Source organism: Apodemus sylvaticus, chromosome 7 (assembly GCF_947179515.1).
Source record: "Apodemus sylvaticus chromosome 7, mApoSyl1.1, whole genome shotgun sequence".
Lineage (NCBI taxonomy): Eukaryota > Metazoa > Chordata > Mammalia > Rodentia > Muridae > Apodemus > Apodemus sylvaticus.
Genome location: NC_067478.1, coordinates 27,837,720 through 27,857,134, shown reverse-complemented (window position 1 = coordinate 27,857,134; position 19,415 = coordinate 27,837,720). Strand labels below are relative to the sequence as shown.

The window sequence follows — 19,415 nt, the reverse complement described above, 5'->3', positions numbered from 1 at the left end:
ATAAGGAAAGAAGACAAATATAACATTCTGAAAATGATATAAACTTCTTTATAATGTAGGGCCATTAGTAAATGGTAGCTCATCAGTAGCTTATAAACTAGGATGGTCCTCAGTGGTAGAGCACTTATCTACATGATTTGGATTGATCCCTCACACCACACAAAAAGAAAAAGAAAAGAAAAGTGAGTTTTCTTGTTAGATGGTAGTTCTCATATTGGCAGAACATTTGTAAACATCTGTGTTCCACCCAAGCAATGCTTCTTAAACTTTAAGGTACAAGTAAATCACCATGGAATCTTGGTAAGTACCGATTCTGAACAGCCACATACGGTGACACACGCCTAATCCCAGCACTTGGGTGTGGCAGGCCACAGGAGGACTGCCGTAATGTACGCCCAGCCCGTCCTTAGCGAGTTCCAAGTCAGCTATGGCTACATAACAAGGCCCTGTTGAAAAGAAAAGGCAGAAGCTAGGTCTGTTGAGTTTGCTCTGCAACGATGGCCTATGCAGACCCACCAAGCATTTCCTAGTTCCCTGAGCTCTGAGCAGTTGAGACTTCAGTTGTACTACATCTGCAGTTCTGATAGGGCCCTAGAGGATAATGTAGCAAACTACATTCTAAACTGCCAAGCCAAGTAACACTTGGTTAGGTGTAACTGTTTATTATTTATTTATTATTCTTCTTCTCCAATTCTGTTTTCATTAATTTCTAAATGTTTGAAATTATTAATTTATTTTAAATTCAAAAATTTTAAAGCAAAATTACATATACTTATATATAACATATTGTCATATTTAGTAATTTATTTTTTTCTTGTCCATCAGTATAAACTAAGTTAGTTTTTTTGGGGGGAGGGGTGGCTGTTAAGACAGGGTTCCTCTGTAACCCTGGCTGTCCTAGAACTAGCTCTGCTAACCAGACTGGCCTCAAACTCAGAGATCCACCTGCCTCTGCCTCTCAGGTGCTAGGATTAAAAGCATATGCCACCACAGCCAATTGCAGTATGTTAGTTTTAACTATAATATGTCACAATTGTAGATAACTTGACCTTTAGAAGATCCCCGTGAACTTGACTGCAGAAGCTATGGATGTCAGATCTAGATACCAGAGTATGTCAAGGAGACCGTGTGGTTATGAGAACTAAAAGTATTGTACATGAAAATGGGAGTGTGTGTGGCTGGGAGCAGCAAAGGCACAGATGGGGAAGACAGGGTACCTCACAAGTTACATCCCAAATCAACCTGTTTCTAGTTGTTTTGGAACAGAGTCCAGGTTCTCTCACCTCTGCACATTTCCCCATTTCCCAGGCTGTGCTTCCCAACCTCCTTCATGGTCGGGTGTGACCACAATTGCAGTTCTGCTCAGAAACCTGTCGCTCCCAGGAAAGCTCACTAACAGCTCCTCCCCGCTGTCTAACCCACTCTTTCATCTTTCTACTCTCTTCCCTCCTTCCTAAAAGACTAAAAAGTGGTAGCTTTGTTAGCTAGGTTAGTCTGTCTAATGACCTTCAGTGTGGAAATGTTAGCAGAGCTAGAAAGAAAAGACTAACAGTCATTTTACCCTAGGAATCCAGTCCTTTCCTTCCTTCCTTCTTTCCTTCCTTCTTTCCTTCTTTCCTTCCTTCCTTCCTTCCTTCCTCCTACTTCTTAATATGTGTGTATGGGTGTACAGTAAGGGGTATAGATGGTTTTATCTATGTTTTCTTTTTTCTACAAAAACAAAAAACAACCACCTGTTTCTGAGTCAGTTGGTCTAAGTACACACAAATACACTCTCACACACACACACACACACACACACACACACACGTACGCACAGGCATACGCATCAATTTTTAAGTTTTAAAGTTTTATTATGCCTTTATACATAAATGCTTCATCCTTTGTTTTTCTTTATTACAAATCTTTGTTAGTACAGCATGGCAAGGGTGCCTGTAATCTCAGCACTTACAAGGCCTTGGCAGGAAATCATCTTGAATTTGATGATACCTCCTAAACAGAGTAAAACCTTGTCTCCAAAAAACTTCTGATGACTATTCTTTACTATTCTTTTTAGAGAAAAATATATATATAAAGTTTAAAACAAATATAATCTTCTGTCTTAAAAGTTAGTTTCTTCTGTCCTGATTGGCAGTCTTCTTTCTTGGGTTGGGCAGTTACACACCAGATGGACTTAGAGCAAGACTGGGACAGAGCTCAGGTGGAGCCCTCTCCTAGCATTCCAAGGACCCTGAGTTAACCACCAGCACTTGGCAGGCCCACGCGCGCGCGTGCACACAGAAATAATAAATTAAAAATAAATATTTTAAGTATTTTACCTTTAAAACTTATAAATAAGAATTTAGGATTGTGGTGTGTACCATGTTTAATCCCAACATTTGGGAGGCAGAGACAGGTAGATAGATAGCTGTGAGCTTAAGGCCAGCCTGGTTTACATGGCAGGTTCCGGGACAACCAGGTCTACATAATGAGGCCCTATTTCAAAAAAAAAAAACAATTGAAGCCAGCAAGATGACTTAGCAAGTAAAAAGAATTGCCACCCAATGATCTGAGTTTGATCTCCATACATAAATGTAAAGGAGACAGCCAACTCTACATTTGCTGCTGCTGCTGCTGATACCACCTAAAATAACAAGATTTAAGAAATTAGAATATTCATCTTATCAATATGTATTTCACTCCTGCAGGTGCAAAACTTTAGGTATTCTTAATATTACAATCTTTGTTTGGCTTTATGAAATTCACAGATGTTGCAAGTGGTGGTGGCTTTATAATTTTCCATTTGAATTCTCTCTTCCTCAGCAAAGAAAGAACAACAAGAAAGTCCGGGTGACAGTGAAGCCCCACTTGCTGTACAGAGTAAGTGTCTATGAAAGAACTCTGCATGGCGGCATGCCCGCAATCCCAACCCTCAGGAGGCAGTCAGAAGACGGTGAGGCGGAGGGCGACTGAGGCTGCAGAATAAGTCTGCAGTCTCTCAGGGCTACGTAGTAAGACCTCTAAAAACAGAACTCACAGACATCAAAATGTGAAAGGTTTCAGATGTCCCTTAGAATACAAAGCTCTCTTCTGTCCAGCCTTTAGAGCAGCAGCATGGAGTCGTTCCTGATCGGGATGCTGAATTTCGTCTCTTTGATCGTGTTGTAAACGTGAGAGAAGACTTCTCTGTGCCAGTCGGCCTTCGAGGCACCGTCATCGGAATTAAAGGAGGTAAGACTTCAGTCCTGGATTCCCTCAGCCATTCTTCTTACATGAGCACAGTGGTCAAGCAGATGTTCCACCACAGGAAGTATGTGCAGGGAAAGTGATACTGCCAAACCCCAGCTGGACTGACTGAAATGAATGGGAGGGTTGTGGGCACAGCTTAGTAGGTAGATTGCTTGCCAGGATGAAGTGAAGCTCTGGTTCAGAGCCCAGTGCCACAGGCAGCACAGGTAGGAACAGAACTTCAGGGTCACCCCTGACTCACATACTGAGTCAGAGACAGCCTAGGCTACATCAGGCTTTACCTCCGAAGAGAAAGAAAGGTTAAAAGGAAAGAATAAAGAAGTGTCCAGGTGGCAATAGTGCCATGGACTGAATAGAACTCTCCTGCATTGTCAGTAAGAATTGACAATGATACGCCCACTTTGGAAAGTAGTTTGGTAGGTCCTTATAAAAATACACTTTTTTTTTTGAAGAGGGGTATTTTTAATTTTTGACAGTTTCTTCATAACCCAGGCTAACCTCAGACTCATAATCTTTCTTCATTTGCAACTGAGTATTGAAATTAGTTTGTGCACTAACATATCTGGCTTTGTTTGTTAAGTTTGTTTGTGGCATGCCCTTGCTATGTAGCCAAGACTTTCCTGGAACTATATGTAGCACAGGCTGACCTCAAACTCAAAATCCTTCAGCCTCAACCTCCCAAGTGCTAAGATTATAGGTTTTCTAATAGTTACGTTTTCTATTTAGTTTTTCTTGGTTCTGTGTGTGTCAGGCCATGAGTGTATACGTGGAGTGGGAGTGTGTATGCTCACTTGGGTGCCACAGTGTACATGTGGAGGCCAGAGGATTATTTATAGCATCATTCTCTCTACCATTTGGTCCTGAGGATTGTCATCTCACCAGCCTCTAATAAATTCTTAAAATGTTGAACCTACACCAGAGAAGTAAAGACATTCCATTCCTAGATTCTGATCCAGGACAGAATAAGATGTGAATTTACACCAAACCTTAAGTGACAATAAAAAATCAGAAAGTTCCAAATGCTTGTCAGTAGATGAGTAAATAAATTGTTAGATAATATGCAATGAAATGCTTCTCAGCAATGGAAAAAGAAAAAAAATGATACATTCAAAATGCATGACTCTCAAAATAATTATGCTGATAGAAGCCAGACAAAAAAGAATATGAACTGCATAATCTTATTTATTTTAAATTCGATATATGCAGTCATCTATAATGACAATATTTTAATAGTTTCCTGGTTACTAAGAATATGCATTGCAAAATGACAAAGGAGAGTTTGGGAATAACTGTCTTATTTATTATGGCTTCTTGACTAACTACATATGGTAAAATTTACTAAATTGTATACTTTAAATATGTATAACCTATCATGCCAATTTTATATTAAATTTTTTTAAATGAGCCTGGAAAGTGGTGGCACATGCATTTAGCACTCCCAGCACTCGGGAGGCACAAGCAGGCAGATCTCTGTGAGTTCAAGGCAAGCCTGATCCACAAGCAAGTTCCAGACAGCCAAGGCTACACAAAGAAACCCTGTCTCGAAACAAACAAAAATTTAATGCATTCCTTAACACCTAGTAATTTTACTTCTAGGGAAAAATTAGCATACATAGAGAAGACATTTCCATGATATTTATAATAGCATTTTTATAATTGTTAAAATTATAAACTAAGTTTTTATAGCAGAGGAAAGAGATAAATGATGGTATATTCATGGATAGAATATGAGAAATACTGTGATATATTCAGGAAACAAGACTGAGTCTCATCATTTTGAAACAAGCATAAGTGTGTTTCAAGACTGTATCCCCAGTGGTAGGTAGATAGTTACAGACAGACAGAGATAGAGATGGATAATGCTTTAGAACTTGTAAAACACTATATACATATCGGGTATGTCCGTACTAGTGAAAATGTAAAGGAGTATATAAGCAACCAGATTGTCAAGGTAAAGACTGTGGGTGCCTTTTGGGGATATAGACAAGATGCTCTTGTAAGGCATGTGTGTTGTCTCTTGCCTCAGATGGCAGGCAGTGTGCTGTTACATGTTTCTTCATATTTAAACAATTTTTATAAACTTTTAGAATAAAACAAATGCTTTTGAGCATTCTTAAAAACTGCTGGTTTCTCATTGTCTGGTTTTTCAGTCTGACTCCTTTCTTCATCTTTAACAGCTAGTAGAGAAGCTGATGTACTATTTGAAGTACTATTTGATGAGGAATTTCCTGGAGGCTTAACAATAAGGTTTGTATTTCCAAATAATAATTGTCCTTCATGAATGTCCATGCATTCTTTGATTTGTGTTACTTGCAGATGTGTGTGCCCAATTTGACATCATAGTTGCTATAGTATTAAAACAGTGAGTGCCTGTCTACCCTCCTGATTTTTCACTTTAGCCAAGGAGATTCAGCAACTGACTCTAATGGGAACTGTTTAATTAAATGAGACAATGCATGAACAGTGGTTACCTGGGCAGAGAGGAAAGAATAGAGTGAGAAGTACTCAGGAACACAGGAGAGAACAGGCGGCAAAGGACATTTTCTGGTTAAATGGCTTCAGGAATTGAGCTGGCTGAGTTCAAAGACATGTAAGTCTTCATCATCTAATGTAGTGGAATTAGAGGTTCTTAACAAGATCAAGTAACGAGGATTAGATAGCAGTATAGTAATGAGACAGGAAACTTGACTCTGAAGGATAAAAGCAAAAACTGGAAGTTATCAGATTTAAAACAGTAGAGTTGAGTTGCTTTCATTTTAAAGCATATGAAATATGATATTTTGAGGGAGCTCTAGTATAAAGTTTAAAGTTACAGGAACTACTAGCAAGGATGTGTTCTTTCACTTATACTTTATAATGTCTTCATTTGTAATGAAAATTACTAGAATATTAGGAGGGAAAAATAGACTCATTTTCCAGCTTTTCTTTCTAATTTAACTACAAAGCTGCCATGAACTTAATTTCCTTTGCATCTGTGTTTTGGTTAATAGGTAATTATAATTTTAAATTACTCTTGTTTAGCCTCCTGTCATAAAATCTTAGTCTATACAGAATGGTTCTACAACATGCCATTACTGAGCCAGCGAGATGACAGAGCAGGTGTAGGTGACGGCTGCCAGACCCAGGAAAGCTCGAAGGAAGAAAGTAGCCAAATTCATGAAGCTGTCCTCTGACCTCTTCCCATGGGCACTCAATAATAATATAAAAATTCTGTTATTTTGAATCTTCAATATGCTTGTTCCTCTAAGACCTTCCAATGTGTACTCTTAAATGCAACAACAGAATTTTGATCTTTTATTCAATTGTTTAGTTATAATAACTCACCTTTGCACAATAACTGTTGTATATATTTAACATATATATTACATGACTTTTTTTTATTTATTATTTTGAGACAAAGTCTTGATCAAAGCTGACCTCAAACCCAAGGTCTTCCTTCCTCTACATTCCACGTTCATGGATGACAGACAGGTTCAAGGATGTGCAGCCACACTGTCAAAACACACCAGGATGATGTGTGCTTTGGTTTTGTTTTCTTTTTCGTTGTTTTAATTTCTTTGACAAAGGGTTTCATCTAGACAGACTAGTTTCAGATTTGAAACATAGCCAAGGCTGGCTTTGAACACCTGATATTCCTACCTCAGCCTCTCTAATACTGTGACTACAGGCATGCATTACCAGGCATGGCTTGGTGTTTTTGTCTGTTTTGTCTTGTTGACATCTTTTTCTCCTACTCCTACTTAAGGGCATCTGAGAGAGAGCTGTGAAAGATTGCTTTCATGTACATTCACTTTTATAATATGTCTCATTAAAATACGTGTTTATAGCAAACTGGAACTCATAAAAGAACTCTACTTTTTCAGTGTCCTCAATACAAGAAGATGGTATTTTTGAAAAACGAAAAAGTATTATTAGAATTGAAGAAGTTGACAAAAGACTTTCCCCCTTTTCTTAAGTTCAGGGATCTATCCCTTAATTAACTTCTAGTATTTTTTCTTTTTTTTTTTTATTTTATTTTATTTTTCCCACATTTTTTGAGGCAAAGTTGTACTCTGTAGCACAGTGTGGCCTAGAACTGCCATTATATCTGAGGACTACATTGAATTTCTGACCTTCCTACTCCTGCCTCCCAGCTGCCCACATTATAGGCATGTACAACCAGACCTGCCACTGAAATAGCTTCTTAATTGTAGGTGCTCACCGGGTAGGGGATACCGGCTGCCAACAAGTGCCTTGGTGAACCTTTCTCATGGGAGTCGGTGTGAAACAGGAAATCAGAAGTTGACTGCCATCGTGAAACCACAGCCAGCTGTGAGTCACTGTAGCGCAAACACATCAGCTTCGACTGGGCACTCGGGAGGTCTCGGCCACTCTCCTCAGTCTCTGTTTCTCTCTACTCGGGTAAGTTCCTCAGTCATGAGAACTTCTAAGTAGAAACTCAATTTGACTTAGTTTTCCTTTTTGATTAAAAAAAAAAATGGTGCAGACCCTGATGGAAAGACACAACACACCTTTTGGGTTGGTTGCATTTGGTTTGTTTGGTTTTTGTTTTCCCAGACAGGATTTCTCTCTGTAGCCCTGACCATCCTATAACTCACTGTGTAGTCCAGGCTGTCCTGGAACTTGCAGAAATCCACTTGCCTCTACCTCATGAGCACTGGGATTAAAGCCAAAGTGTGGAGCAGAAATTAAGGAAAGACCATTAGAGACTGCCCCACCTGTCCCATATACAGTCACCAAACCCAGAGACTATTGTGGATGCCAACAAGTGCTTGCTGACAGGAGCCTAATATAGCTGTTTCCTGCCAGTGCTTGACAAATACAGTGCCTGACAAATACAGAGGAAGATGTTCTCAGCCAACCATTGAACTAAATACAGGGTCGCTAGGTTTCCCATAGGAGAAACAACAATATGAACTACCCAGTACCCGCCCCCCCCCCAGAGCTCTCAGGGACTAAACCACCAACCAAAGAGTTCACATGGAGGGACCCATGGCTCCAGATACATATGCAGCAGAGGATGGCCTTGTTGTACATCAAAGGGAGGAGAGGCCCTTGGTCTTGTGAAGGCTGGATGCCCTAGTATAGGGAAATGCCAGAACAGGGAAGTGGGAGTGGGTGGGTTGGTGAGCAGGGGGAGGGGGAATGGGATAGGGGATTTTCAGAGGGGAAACTAGGAAAGGGGATAACATTTGAAATGTAAATAAAGAAAATATGTTTTAAAAAAAAAGAAGGAGGAGAAAGAAAGGAAGGAAGGAAGGAAGGAAGGAAGGAAGGAAGGAAGAAAGAAAGAAAGAAAGAAAGAAAGAAAGAAAGAAAGAAAGAAAGAAAGAAAGAAAGAAAGAAAGAAAGAAAGAAAGAAAGAAAGAAAAAGAAAGGTGTGTGCCACCACCACCCAGCTTGATACATACCTTTAATCCCAACAAACATTTGGAAAGATGAAGCAGGTTGCTATTCTGGCCCACATATGTGATATTCCTGGTCAGCTACATACTGATGTCCTATATCAGAAAGGCAAATGAAAGGTACTATTAGTAGTAGTCTACCTATGTTATAAAGTTACAGTTATAGCAAAGACATTTGCTTAAATAACATTTGTTTATTTAACAAATGTTTATTTAACAAATGTTTATTTAACAAATACATTTGTTTAAATAACAAGCTCAAGAATATTCTTATCTTTTCCTAATCAGTATTAGTTTTAGTTAGGGTTTCTATTGCTGTGATAAAGCACCGTGACTAAAATCAGCTTGGGGAGGAAAGGGTTTATTTCACCTTCTAGTTCCACATCTCAGTGGAACTGGATTCCCATCGTGAAGGGAAGTCAGGCCAGGAACTCCAACAGGGCTGGAACCTGGAAGCAGGAGCTGATGCAGAGGCCATGGAGGACTGCTGCTTACTCGATTGCTTAGTTTGCTTTCTTATTGCACCCTAGACTACCAGCTCAAGGGCCATGCTGCCCACAGTGAGCTGGGCCCTCCCACGTCTACCATCAGTAAGGAAACCATACCACAGACTTACCTCCAGGCATTTTCTCAGTTGACTTCATCTTGTGTCATACTGACGCAAAACTGACTAGCACAACACTTAAATTTCTTATATAATCTAAATGTCCTATACTTCTTATGAGTGACAATAAATTTGAATTGTAATGTGGAGATTATGTCACATGTATCAAAGAGTTTTGAGATAGTATGTGGTGGCCCACAAATATAATCCTAGTGCTTGGTAAGTAGAGGCAGAAGGATGAGTTTGAGGTCATCCTCCACTACATGAACCTGAAGCCCTCCTGCACAAACATAGCAAGAAGCAAGTTTCACATTCCTGCCATGCATTTCATGAGTATGTTCTTAGCTCTCTGAGCATAGAGTTGTTGCCTGTGAGACAGTTTTAATTCCTTCACTCCAAATCTTAAGCTAAGTCATATTTTTAACACATATCATGGATCATTGATCATTGCAAAATGGTAATTGTTAACAAACACAAACAAAATTCACTCCAGTTACACAAGTAACCACAATTAAGTTTTTCTTCAACTGTGGGTTTATTTATTTTGAACAGGGTCTCACTGGACCCATTATGTAGTCTAGACCAGGCTGAATTCACAGAACTCTGCCTATCTCTGCATCTGTTTGCTAAGTGCTAGGTCCTAAGGCAAGCACTGCCTACTGGCCCAGGGTTAAGTTTTGGTGCATGTTTTTTTCTAGTCTTAATCTGCATGAAACCATTTATCTAGATCCAGAGTGGCTAGTTTTTAAATTTATTAGATTATTCCTGTGTAAGTTGGATATTTTTTGTTTGTTTTTAGACAGGTTCTCACTTGGTAGCTCAGGCTGCCTGGAACTCATGTTCTTGCTCCCACCATACAAATGGTAGGTCTATACCACCAGGTCAGCAGAGGTGAAGATTTTCTATGAAGTCTTCAAGTCTAAGTTTGAATGAGTTAATAGGTTACCACATTAGAAAAACATAAGTGTGTTGTTGGCAATATTTTTTATCATTATTTGTAAGAGCTTCAGACTTGTTATACAGCTGAAGGGGGCCTCAAACTCATGACCTTTCTACCGCCACCTATAAGTATCACCTTTAGAGTATAATTTGCTTAGATTTAAATAGTTTCCAAAAAACCATTTAGAACCTTGTATATGAAGACTAGTTAGAGTCCAGTGCGATGCTTTTGGAATTAGTACAGGCTACAGCACAGGGCAACTGAGAGGTTTAAATAGTAACAGTTAAGTATTCTGTTTATTGTTCAATATTTAGTAAGCAGTTTTATTTCTAATATATTTCATATAAATTTTTGTTTATTTACTAGGTACCTCCAAAAGGTGATGATGAATTTTGCAACATTTGGCAATCTCTACAAGGATCTGGAAAAATTCAACACTTGCAGCCAACGATACAAGAGAAGGTTAGCATTCTTTGATGGACAGTTAGTTAAAAGTGGTTTTCTTTGCATTTGTAGTGTTATTTCTCTCCAAATTTTATGAGAGTTTTTATCATGAATTTTCATAATTCCTTTTAGGCATGCATAAAGTTGGACCAGTAAATGGGAATATAATTTCAAGATCAGTTTTGGCATAATTTTTACTTGCTCACAAAATTGTAATGATTATATTTTGAATTCAACAAAGGCCTTAATGGCACAATTAACTTATTTTTCCCCCCCTTAATATGCAATGTTATTCTGGTAGAGGGTTTTCTTAAATATGAACAAACATTGAAAGGTTAAAAAGAGGTCTGGGACTGTAGGCAGTGATGCAAAGCTCCTTATCCTATGTGAGTTTAACCCTGGCCCTTCTACACAAGACAGAAGAGGCATTGGGAAACGGGCTTGGTTGGCAGCGTGCCATGGTGAGAGCCTGACGACCTGAGTCCAATCCTCAGCAGCCACAGAAAAAGTCAGGCAGTGCAGCAGTGCCTGTGTGGGGGTCCCAGGGCTATAGAAAGCTGACGGGGGTCTCTGGGGCTTGCTGGTCGGCCAAGCTAGCTTAGTTGGTGTGCTCAGGTTCAACAAAAGACCCTGCCCAAAAAGTAAAGTAGTAGGCACAACGCCTAGAGCACATAACACATGAGCCAGCACACATTCATGTGCATGCACAAACACAGGCAGACACACACACACACACACACACATGAATGTCTTCATCTACATACATAAAAGAATGAAGTCTACTGTTCATGGTGGGATATGCCTGTTATCCAAACAGATGAAGAGGCAACGGGATCAGGGAATTTGAGGTCTGCCTCAGCTATTTTGACACCTTGTCTCCCAAAAATAAAAACTAAAAAGATTCATTAGCCTGAGAAAATTGCTCAGTGTGGTAGTTTGAATAAGATTGACCCTGTAGGCTGATATGTTTACTGCTTTAGTCACTAAGAAATGGAACTACCATGCTCGCTTCGGCAGCACATATACTAAAAATTAGAACGATACAGAGAAGACTAGCATGGCCCCTGCGCAAGGATGACACGCAAATTCGTGAAGCGTTCCATATTTTTTGGATGGAACTGGAGAACACCATACTAAGTGAGGTAACCCAGTCTCAAAAGATCAATCATGGTATGCACTCACTAATAAGTGGATATTATCCCAGAAAATTGGAATACCCAAAACATAATCCACACATCAAATGAGGTACAAGAAGAACGGAGGAGTGGCCCCTGGTTCTGGAAAGACTCAGTTGTAGCAGTATAGGGCAAAACCAGAACAGGGAAGTGGGAAGGGGTGGATGGAAGAACAGCGAGAGGGAAGAGGGCTTTTGGGACTTCTGGGGAGTGGGGGGCCAGAAAAGGGGAAATCATTTGAAATGTAAATAAAAAATATATCGAATTTAAAAAAATTTAAAAAAAAAAGAAATGGAACTACCTGATAGGATTAGAAGGATTAGGACCTGTAGCCTTGTTGGAGGCAGTGTGTCACTGGGGATGAGCTTTGAGGTCTGACAAGTCCTCAGAACCCTAGTCCAGTGTTCTCTCTCTCCCTGTGGATCAGGATGTAGCCCCAGCACCGTGTGTGCAGCTGTGCTCTCCTCCAGGGGGAGAGGGGATCAACCCTCTGAAAGTGTGGTTAGCCCCACAAAGAAGCCTTGTTTTCTCCTCTCAGCAGTAGAACAGTGACTAAAACAGTGAAGTGCCTGTCAGATAACCTGCGCTCGTTCTTCAACACTCACATAAAGGGCACAGGAGACACTGACACAGACACATCCCTGGGGCTCACTGCTCCGCCGGCTTCTCCTTCGGGATAAGCCATGTCCCAGTTAGACCCTGTCTTAAAAACAAGTTGAACAACACCTTAGAGAAATAAAACCCTAGACTAGCCGGGCAGTGGTGGTGCACGCCTTTAATCCTAGCACTGGGAGGCAGAGTTCGATGCCAGCCTGGTCTACAGAGTGAGTTCCAGGACAGCCAGACACTACACAGAGAAACCCTGCCTAAATAGATAGATAGATAGATAGATAGATAGATAGATAGATAGATAGATAGATAGATAGATAAATAAAATAACTGCAGTGTATGGTGGTATGCACTTTTTATCCCAGTAATTGGGAAGCAGAGGCAGATGTATTTTTGTGAATGCCCATCTGATCCTGAATCATGTTGTCTATGTATCAAGTTCCAGGTCAGCCAGAGCTACATAGTGAGACCGTGTCTAAGTAGTAATAATAACCTTAAAGATTATTTAGGATAACTTGGTGGATAAATGCCCCTGCTGCCAAGCCTTATCATCAGAGTCCCCGTCTTACCTCCCAAGTGTTGGGATTATAGGTCTGCACCACTGTACTGGCTGTAAAAGTCTGTGCACAGTGGCTCACACTTGCAGTCCCAGCTACTCTCGGAAGCTCAGAAGGCTAAAGAACCATTTAACCCAGGAGTTCAAGGCCAACTTACCTAACACAGCGAGACCTTGCTTCATAAAGTGAATGAGTGGGTGGGTAAGTGAGTGGAAACATTTCCCTGGTTCTTGCATGTGCACCTTCTATATTAACTCTTGCTTTTCCAGCTGTTCACTAGAAAACCATCCCACTGAACGGAACAACTTCCCTTTCCCTTATGCCTGACTAATGTCTTTGATTCTTACCTGTCTGTCAAGTATAACTAATCTATAATCTATGGTTCTGACCTCTTAATCAGGTATTTAATCCAGTATTGCCAGTCTGTAGAGGAGGAGTGTATGTGTCACATTGACCTCAAGAAGTCCCAAAAGTAACCCCAGCTAAAGCCTGTCCTCTTGTTCTCGTTTCTACATCATCACTGCCCAGACATGCAGTCCCAAAAGCTTGGAATCGAGAACTTATGTCCCCCAGATCTAGTTGAGATTCTGTCTGGCTTCTTCTGTCCACACTAGCTTCCTGCTGCTTTGTATGCTGTCACCACTAAAAGAAAGTTTGTAATTGTCTTCTTTTTGTTATCTTTTTGTAACAAGATTCTAAGTCATTGGACTTCTCCATTCCCTTTTCTGTTCTCCCCGGTGTTATCTCTCAGAGTTCTTTGTGTATAATGTTGTGTAATCTCTCTTAATGATCCTTTTACCTAAATTGGCCTGAAGGAATAATTGGGTAAGGTATCTTCTCGGTTGAAAACCCGCTTTATGCCGCGTAGCAGTGATTGTAGTAGTGCTAAACCTTAAGTTCTGGAATGCAGGTTTCACAACACAAGTTATGAAAATGTACTACTCTGGACTGCTGTGATCACACATATAAAATGAAGGCATTGGAGACTTCTGAGATCTTTGCCAGGCCTAAAAATGTGTTGTTCTAATACTTTTGAATGTATAGCGCTTCCTGCTCAGTACTCTTGGATTCCAGCCTGACTCCTCCCACTCATAAGGTCTTTTGTAATCTATAACTGATATGGAAGATAGGTAAGGAGTTATTAAATAACTGGCCAAAAACTATGGTGTAGAAATTGGCTTTTAAAAGTATACTCTGGATTGTGACTTCAGTACCATGCACTTAATCATGTGGTGTGACAGTCCCTGTGGCACCATTCATGATAAAACAGTCCCCTACTTGAGTATGGAAAGAGCTGAAGATACAAGGATAAGACCTGAAGAAAAACCCAGACTAAGACAGACATCAGGACAGACACTGACTCTTGAGCCTGCCCTCTGTGTCTTTAGAGTACACTGGAGCTTTGCGCTAACAGACCTGTTATTGTTGAGTCTCTTCTGTGTCTTTGAATTCTTTCTCTAAGATCAAAAACCTCTCGGAGCTATGGTCCAGTAACATGACCATACTAATTCACATTTAAAAAAAAAATGTCCAGCCGTTTGATAAAATGATAAAATCAACCAGATTGTACTCTTTACTTTCTATTTCCCACAAATCATTTCCATTTGGGATTGTGTGTTCTTTGTTCTTAAAATATGCTTTCTTCCTTTACTGCTAAATCTTTCTAGATTCAACTTATTTAACTAAACACAGCCATGTTTTGTCTATCCCAAGAAGTGAAAGCTACATAGGTCAACAATTTTAAACTCATGAACCATTAATATTGATAAGCTGAGTTTGTTTGGGCATAGTGGTGGCACACGCCCTTAATCCCAGCACTCAAGAGGCAGAGGCAGGCGATCTCTGAGTTTGAGACCAGCCTGGTTTACAGGGTGAGTTCCAGGACAGCCAGGGCTGCCCAGAGAAACCCCGTCTCAGAAAAAAAGAAGAGGAGGAGGAAGAAGAAAAGGGGAGGAAGGAAGAGGAAGAAGAAAAAGAAAGATGGAAAGGGAGGGAGGAAGGAATGAAGGAAGAGACTGAGCTTAAGTAAATTCTAGAGAATTTACCAAAAGTTAAAAAAAAAAATCCAAGCATTCATTAGTAAAATATAGCGGTATGCCCAACACTTAGAGAAACATTAGGGGGTTCTAGAACAGCAGCTTAGCAGTTAAGAGTGGGCACTACTGTTGCAGAGCACCCAAGCTTGGCTCCCAGTGCCCATGTCAGGTAACTTACAACCACCTGCAATTCTTCCACATACACATACACACATAAATAATAAGTTGGCTTTTTAATGACCCAAAGAACTGTTCACAACTACAGTATTTTCTTTCTGTTTAGAATTATACATCTGTTTTTTGAAGTACTTTAAACTTAAATACCCAAATATCAGTAATTCTTCAATGAAATTATCACTTTTGGACTTCAGTTTATTTATATATAAGTTGGTGCCCTTACCATACTGAAGTTGAGGTAGCGGGAGCACAGGCATGTAACATACCTGGCGGTAACCAACAAGCAGCCTCTATGTATGCCTGTCTATTGATCCTTCTGTTCCAGTTCACTTCCTTAGCCCAGAGCCCTCAGAAAGCACTGCTCTTTCCAAAGCTCTCCCAGCCATCCTGCTCTGGTGATAAAGTCTCACGCCATGTAACTGTAGAGAAGGAGGAGCCTGACGGGTCCTGTGCCCCAACTCCATCATATTTTCAAGTGTTTTGAGACAAGCTCAATGTCAGCTAGGACATGATGCTCCTTTGGACCCAGTGTGAAGTTCTGTGTGCCCAGAATTGAAGATAAATAGGACTTGCCAAGAGCACAATGATGAAAATTGCTTTGTCTTAAATCTCTCCAGCCTCTGCTTTTACTTCCTTTTGCAGATTCAACTATAGCAAGTTGTTTCTTTTTGCCCTCTGGCTTTCTCTTCCAACAAACAAAGGATCTTAAGATTGGACAGTTGAAGCCGGGCGGTGGGGGCACATGCCTATAATCCCAGCACTCTGGGAGGCAGAGGCAGGCGGATTTCTAAATTGGAGGCCAGCCTGGTCTACAGAGTGAGTTCCAGGACAGCCAGGGCTATACAGAGAAACTCTGTCTCAAAAAAAAAAAAAAAAAAAAATCCAAAAAACCAAAAAAACAAAACAAGATTGGAGAATGGACTCAGTGGGTAAAGTGCTTGGATATGAATTTGGATCCTCAGTACTCAATTAAGAGCTAGGCATAGTATCACATATGTGTAGCCACAGCGCTGGGGGCTGGGAGCTAGGCACATCCTGGGGCTTTGCCGGCCACTGAGTGTGGCTGAAACGGTGAGCTCGGGTTCAGTGAAGAACACTGTCAAAAACTTAGACTGAGAAGTATTTGAGGAAGGTGTGAGGACATCAGTGTATAATGCACACATGTGTGCGTTCACCGAGAGGAGAGAAAGAATCTTATAAAATATTTATGTAAAACTTAGCCATGTCATTTTACTATTGTGCCCATTTATAAACTGTCTTAATTACTGTAAGTTTGTGATCAGTCTTGCTGGAAAGTTCTGTTTCATTTGGAAATATAAACATTAATTTTAAAATCCGCTATTGAGAAAAGAACCTAGAAAGGAATGTACATGAGTTAATATCCTCACCTTTCAAAAAATACAAGAAAATATTAATTTTAAAGCCTTTTTAATGGAAGTTGTTAACATCAATGTGTGGGGACAATTGTGGTGGTGGCTGAGCATGCCCAGCCCTGTTCTGTACACCCACTCGCTCCTTATCTCCACTCACACTAAAAGTGTCTTTGTCTTGAAGTAAATCTAGAGAAAGTTTTCGAGAAATTTCTGGGGGCCAAGAGAGAGAAAGTTCAACAGTTAAGAGTACTTGTTGCTCTTGTAGAAGACCTAGGTTTGGTTGCCAGTGTCCACATGGTGGCCTCACAACCTTCTGTCACCCAGCTCCAGGGGATCCTATGCCCTACTGACCTCCTTGACCACCAGGCACACATATGGTACACAGACATACATGTAGGCAAAACGCCCAGACACATAGAACAATGGAAATCTTTCTAAAGATTTAGAGATGGTTCAATTAATGAGCATTCAAAGTTTAGTGCTTTTTTTTAGTTTCTGTATTTGTTAACTTTAAACAAAGTTAGTTTGAATTGTTTCCGTTGAAAAGAGAACTTTGGGAAGGTACTTGTCTTTTCTTTACCTTGCTTTCTAACTAACATGTAGGGGAATTCTGGAGTGTGGTGACCATTATATTAATGATACTTATTTCCAAGAGTGATTTTTGAGTAGTTTTTTAAATTCCTTATAGTTTTCTGTGTGTTTTTCTAAAAAGCTGTGTAATTTTTATTAAATTAACTTTAATTTTTTTGAAGTTATATCAAGGGTTTGTTTAATTAATTTCTGAGAATTTTAACTTTCAGGGTGCAGTTCTACCTCAAGAGATAAGTCAAGTAACTGAACCTCATAAATCTGGCTTTAATGACCACAGTGTTAGACATCAGCAAAGAAAACATGACTCTCACCGAAAATGTAAGTTTTAAGGTAGAAAACTGTTTCTTCTTTTTGTTGTTTGTTGTTGTTGTTGGTTGGTTGGTTGGTTGGTTGGTTTTTTTTTTTAAACAAATAGCTTTGTTGAAATATAACTCATACTTTAAAATAAATTCATCAGGCAAGTGAAATGACCCAGCAGGTAAAGGCTCTTGCCGTTCAAGCCTAGCAACTTGACTTCAGTCCCCAAGATGCACGTGGTGGAAGAGGAGAAACAGCCTCTAGAGTTATCCTCTGAGCTACATGTGTGCCGTGGCATGCATATGCCACACATACAGAGACGGAGAGAGTTACAAATAAAATAGACGCATCACTTTAAAGTCTGCTGTAATGAGGAAGGGAAGGTTTCTAATACTCCTGCAGGTAGATGCCCAGTTGTTACAGCGCAGTTGTGAGAAAGGCTGTTATTTTCTACTTTGCGCTCTCCTGGTACCCTTCCTAAAAGTCAGTTGACTAGACATCTCTGTGGTAAGCTCTGGCCTCCATCCCAGTCTGCCCATCTAACACATCTGTACAGACGGCATGCTGTTGTGCTTAGTGTGGTGCTCATTCCAGAAATCAGACAGTCTTGAGTCCCCAACTTTGGTTGCCTTTTTCAGGATAGTGTCATTTGTTCTAGGTCTATTCTAGCTTCATTTATTCATATTTCCATATGAATTTTTCATTTTTATCTATTTCTGCAAAAACTGTGCTTGAAATTTTCATAGATCACATTGGATGGAGTATCTTCAACACCACAGCATTCCTCTGCTCATGAACACAAATGCCTTTCCATGTACTTAGTTTTTTCTAATTTTTTCCACTGATGTCTTATAATTTATAGTACACAATCCTTAGAATGTTTTTGTTGAATTTATTCCTACATTATTCTTTTGGTACTATTATTGATGAGGCTATGCTAATTGTTTTAGAGAAGAGCTGTCCTAACCTCGCCTAACCTTGATCGTAGAGGTGACCTGTATGTCTCTTACAATCACATGTTATTTTTAGCTATGGGTTTCAGTGTCCCCAATTTGGTGAGGAAACACTCAATTTTTTCTATTCTTATTTTTACCTAGGAGGAGCTAAATTTTTTAAAATATTTATTTTCTCTCTTTCCTTCACTCTCTCCCACCCCCTCAGTGTCTCTGTCTCTCTCTCTCTCTTTCTCTCTCTTTCCCTCCCTACCTCTCTCTCTCTCTCTCCCCCTCTCTCCTTTCTTTCCTTCTGTTCTGAGGATTAGTACATTATATCTACCAGGCAAATAGTATACCACTGAGCTGGATACCTCCAGCCTCAGATTCCTCCATGAGGACTTACAGGTTTACATAGGTGTTTCTGCAAGTGCATGCAAACACATGTGGGTCTGATATCAAGTATTTTCCTCTTTCTTTCTCCTTCTTTTTCTTTAAACTTGTCATATTTATTCTGTGGATATGTGTAGAAGTCAAGAGGACAGCTTACAGGAGTTGGTTCTTTTTTTCCACCATGACAGCAAGGACCTTTACCCACTGAGCCATCTTACTGGGTCATCTACCTTTTGTTGTTGTTATTGTTGTATTTGTCTTGTTTTATTTTTCAAGACAGAGTTTCTCTTTGTGGCCTTGGTTGTCCTAGAACTTGCTCTGTAAACCAGGCTGGCCTCAAACTCACAAATCCCCCTGCCTCTGCATCCTGCGTACTGGGATTAAAGGCCTGCCCATCACCCAGCTGTCTGCCTTATTTTTTAAGACGTGATCAGCTGGGCAGTGGTGGCGCACACCTGTAATCCCAGCACTCTGGGAGGCAGAGGCAGGCGGATTTCTGAGTTCGAGACCAGTCTGGTCTACAGAGTGAGTTCCAGGACAGCCAGGGCTATACAAAGAAACCCTGTCTTTGGGGGGCAACAAATCCAAAACAAACAAACAAACAAACAAACAAAAAAGGCTGGGTCTCTGACAAAATCTGGAAGTCACTGGTTG

General features: G+C 40.2%; 1 protein-coding gene and 1 non-coding gene across 3 annotated transcripts in view; both read left to right on the top strand.

Moving 5' to 3' along the window:
• Xrn1 (5'-3' exoribonuclease 1) overlaps nt 1-19,415 on the top strand; it is a 104,317-nt gene that overhangs the window by 62,610 nt on the left and 22,292 nt on the right. For both annotated transcript variants that reach the window (XM_052187626.1, XM_052187625.1), the window contains exons 28-33: nt 2,803-2,859; nt 3,078-3,210; nt 5,406-5,475; nt 7,422-7,629; nt 10,544-10,639; nt 17,349-17,457. In XM_052187626.1, coding sequence (XP_052043586.1) covers nt 2,803-2,859; nt 3,078-3,210; nt 5,406-5,475; nt 7,422-7,629; nt 10,544-10,639; nt 17,349-17,457 — 673 coding nt within the window. The remainder of the gene's footprint in view (nt 1-2,802; nt 2,860-3,077; nt 3,211-5,405; nt 5,476-7,421; nt 7,630-10,543; nt 10,640-17,348; nt 17,458-19,415) is intronic.
• On the top strand, nt 11,623-11,730 carry LOC127690237 (U6 spliceosomal RNA). The gene has a single exon (XR_007978978.1). It is a non-coding gene; the product is annotated as a U6 spliceosomal RNA (small nuclear RNA).